At 29.1% G+C, this 2,360-nt stretch overlaps 1 protein-coding gene across 1 annotated transcript; it reads right to left on the reverse strand.

Moving 5' to 3' along the window:
• Nucleotides 1–805: 805 nt before the first annotated feature.
• LOC133037185 (protein ALP1-like) lies at nucleotides 806–1,746 on the reverse strand. Its single transcript, XM_061114041.1, has 3 exons — nucleotides 1,654–1,746; nucleotides 1,335–1,566; nucleotides 806–1,257 (listed from the first exon to the last, which is right to left on the reverse strand). The coding sequence occupies exons 1-3, from the start codon at nucleotides 1,744–1,746 to the stop codon at nucleotides 806–808; spliced, it is 777 nt and encodes a 258-aa protein (XP_060970024.1).
• Nucleotides 1,747–2,360: the final 614 nt, after the last annotated feature.

A 2,360-nucleotide genomic window follows, 5' to 3' on the forward strand; every position in this document is an offset into this window, starting at 1 on the left:
ACCTCGATTAGACCCCAAGCCCCGACCCCAGACCTAGATCCGAGTATGTGAGAGAAAATTCAAAAAAAGTATGCTAAACAAAAAAAATATTTTTAAAAATAAGAAACAACATTGTGATGGTTTTGAATTCTACTATTTTTTTTTTAACTCAGTTTGTATATTGGTTTTAAAAAAATTTACTAAACACCCCTTATTGGTTTTCAAAAGTAATTTTTATTTTTAAAAAGTAAAAATAATTTTTTAATTACGAAGTCAAGCACTCTCTTAGTCTCCAACCCCCTAATTCATACTAAGGGCCAGTTTGGCACAGCTGTGCTGTGGGAAAAAGCAACTGTAGCTGTGCTGTGAGAAAAAGCAGCTGTAGCTGTGCTGTAAAAAAAACCGCTAAGTGTTTGGTAAATATATTTTTAAAACAGCTGTGAGTTAGAAAAGTTGTATATAAGTGTTTGGTAAGCTAAATGATTGAATAGCTGTTAAATGTACAATTACTAAAATGGATATGATATTTGTTATCTAATTTATTCATACATATTAATATATTTATAATTATTTTTATTTTATTACAAATTATCATAATTATTTTCTTAAAATATTTAATTTTTTTTAAATATATATAATAATATAATTAGTTAGACTTTTACTAATAATAATAATAATAATAATAATAATAATAATAATAATAATAATAATAATAATAAAATCTACATAAATATTGTCTATTAAATATGTTTGAATTATTATAAATTTTCATCATAACAAATAATTCAAATTTAATCAAATAAAATAAAAAAAAACATGAATATATTTAATTATGTCCTATTAAACTTGCAGCAATCAAATCTATGATATTGTCCATTTCATTTAAATTTGAAGCTCTAGTTGTCTCATCTTCATCTTCAATATTAGTTTGATCACTTGCACAATAATTGGGATTGTCTCTAATTTTCTCAAAATGCCAATCACGTTGTGCATGCCTTCGAATGTAATTATGCAAGGTCATTGATGCAATCACTATTTTTACTTGCTTTTGGTATGGATAGCTAGGCATATCTCTTAATATTTTCCATCTTTTCTTCCATACTCTAAAAGTTCTTTCAATAACATTTCGAAGAGAAGAATGTGCCTGGTTGAATACCTCTTTATAACCAGTAGGTCTACTACCTCGTTGAAATTGTGGAAGATGGTATCTTTGGCCTTTATATGGTCCTAAAAAACCTGTAATTTGTGGGTATCCCGCATCCACTAAATAATATTTTCCTGTCAAATAAAATATAAAAACATAATTAAAAAATTATAAAGACTTTAATAAATTATAAATGTGTTTAGATGGCAACCTTGGGGTGGTTTTGGAAAATTTGAAGTTGAATCACGTAAAGCTGAATAGAAAATTCTTGTATCATGAGCAGAACCTTCCCACCCAGCATATGCATATATAAATTGCATATCAAAATTACATATTGCCATAACATTCTGAGTTGGTACCCCTTTTCTACCAACAAATGGTACTTGATCTTCAGGTGGAATTACGGCATTTACATGTACACCGTCTATTGCACCAATACAGTTCTAAAAAAAGAATACCCGATTATAAAATTATACGCTAGCTTGACAAAATATTAATAAAAAAATATATAATTTTACAATATGACTTACCTTAAAATGAGGCATATATCTAGAATCTTTCAATATCTCTTCAGGAACATCTCTAAATTCTGGGTCTGGTAGTTTTAATACATCTATACTCATATGACATAAAACATCTAAAACCTTGTTGAAATATCGACTAACTGTCTCCCCTGAGTGCTGGAATCGCTCTTGTGTTAATGTAAATAAAAACATGCCTAAAATTTCAAGAGTACCCATCCTTTTTGAACCCTCAAATCCATAATTAGCTTCCAATTCATTGCATAATTTAATAAAAACATATTTTTCCATCCTAAACATTCTATAACATCTACTTTCATTTCTCATATTTCACTATTTGCCCATGAACCTGCCTACCCAAGTAAACACAACCCATACCTTTTTTTATAAGACAACACAACCCTTAATTGATGCAGCCATAAGAATCGTAGAGAAAGTAATACGATTCAAACAGCTGGCAGTTTGATCACATAACATCAAATTATAAACCTTTGCATACCAACCAGCATACCAATCCGCCCATGTATGGATCTCCTTTGAATGGTATGCAATTCAGACAGATAACAGTGATCAAATAGCTGCAGAAAGTTCTCCACATGCATTTCACCCCATAAAGCAATTAACCAACCATGATAATATTGGCCACATCATCCATATTTTGAATTTATCTTGAATTCGAACCTAGCTAGCTATTATATATATATATATATATTCAT

This window comes from Cannabis sativa, chromosome 4 (assembly GCF_029168945.1).
Source record: "Cannabis sativa cultivar Pink pepper isolate KNU-18-1 chromosome 4, ASM2916894v1, whole genome shotgun sequence".
In the NCBI taxonomy this organism is placed as follows: domain Eukaryota; kingdom Viridiplantae; phylum Streptophyta; class Magnoliopsida; order Rosales; family Cannabaceae; genus Cannabis; species Cannabis sativa.

Excerpts from the sequence above, each read along its gene's own strand:
- LOC133037185 (XM_061114041.1), bottom strand. The coding sequence starts at position 1,746 with ATGAGTATAGATGTATTAAAACTACCAGACCCAGAATTTAGAGATGTT. Across the intron at positions 1,567-1,653 it reads GATATATGCCTCATTTTAAG|AACTGTATTGGTGCAATAGA; the intron begins GTAAGTCATATT and ends TTCTTTTTTTAG. Across the intron at positions 1,258-1,334 it reads TTTTCCAAAACCACCCCAAG|GAAAATATTATTTAGTGGAT; the intron begins GTTGCCATCTAA and ends TTTATTTGACAG.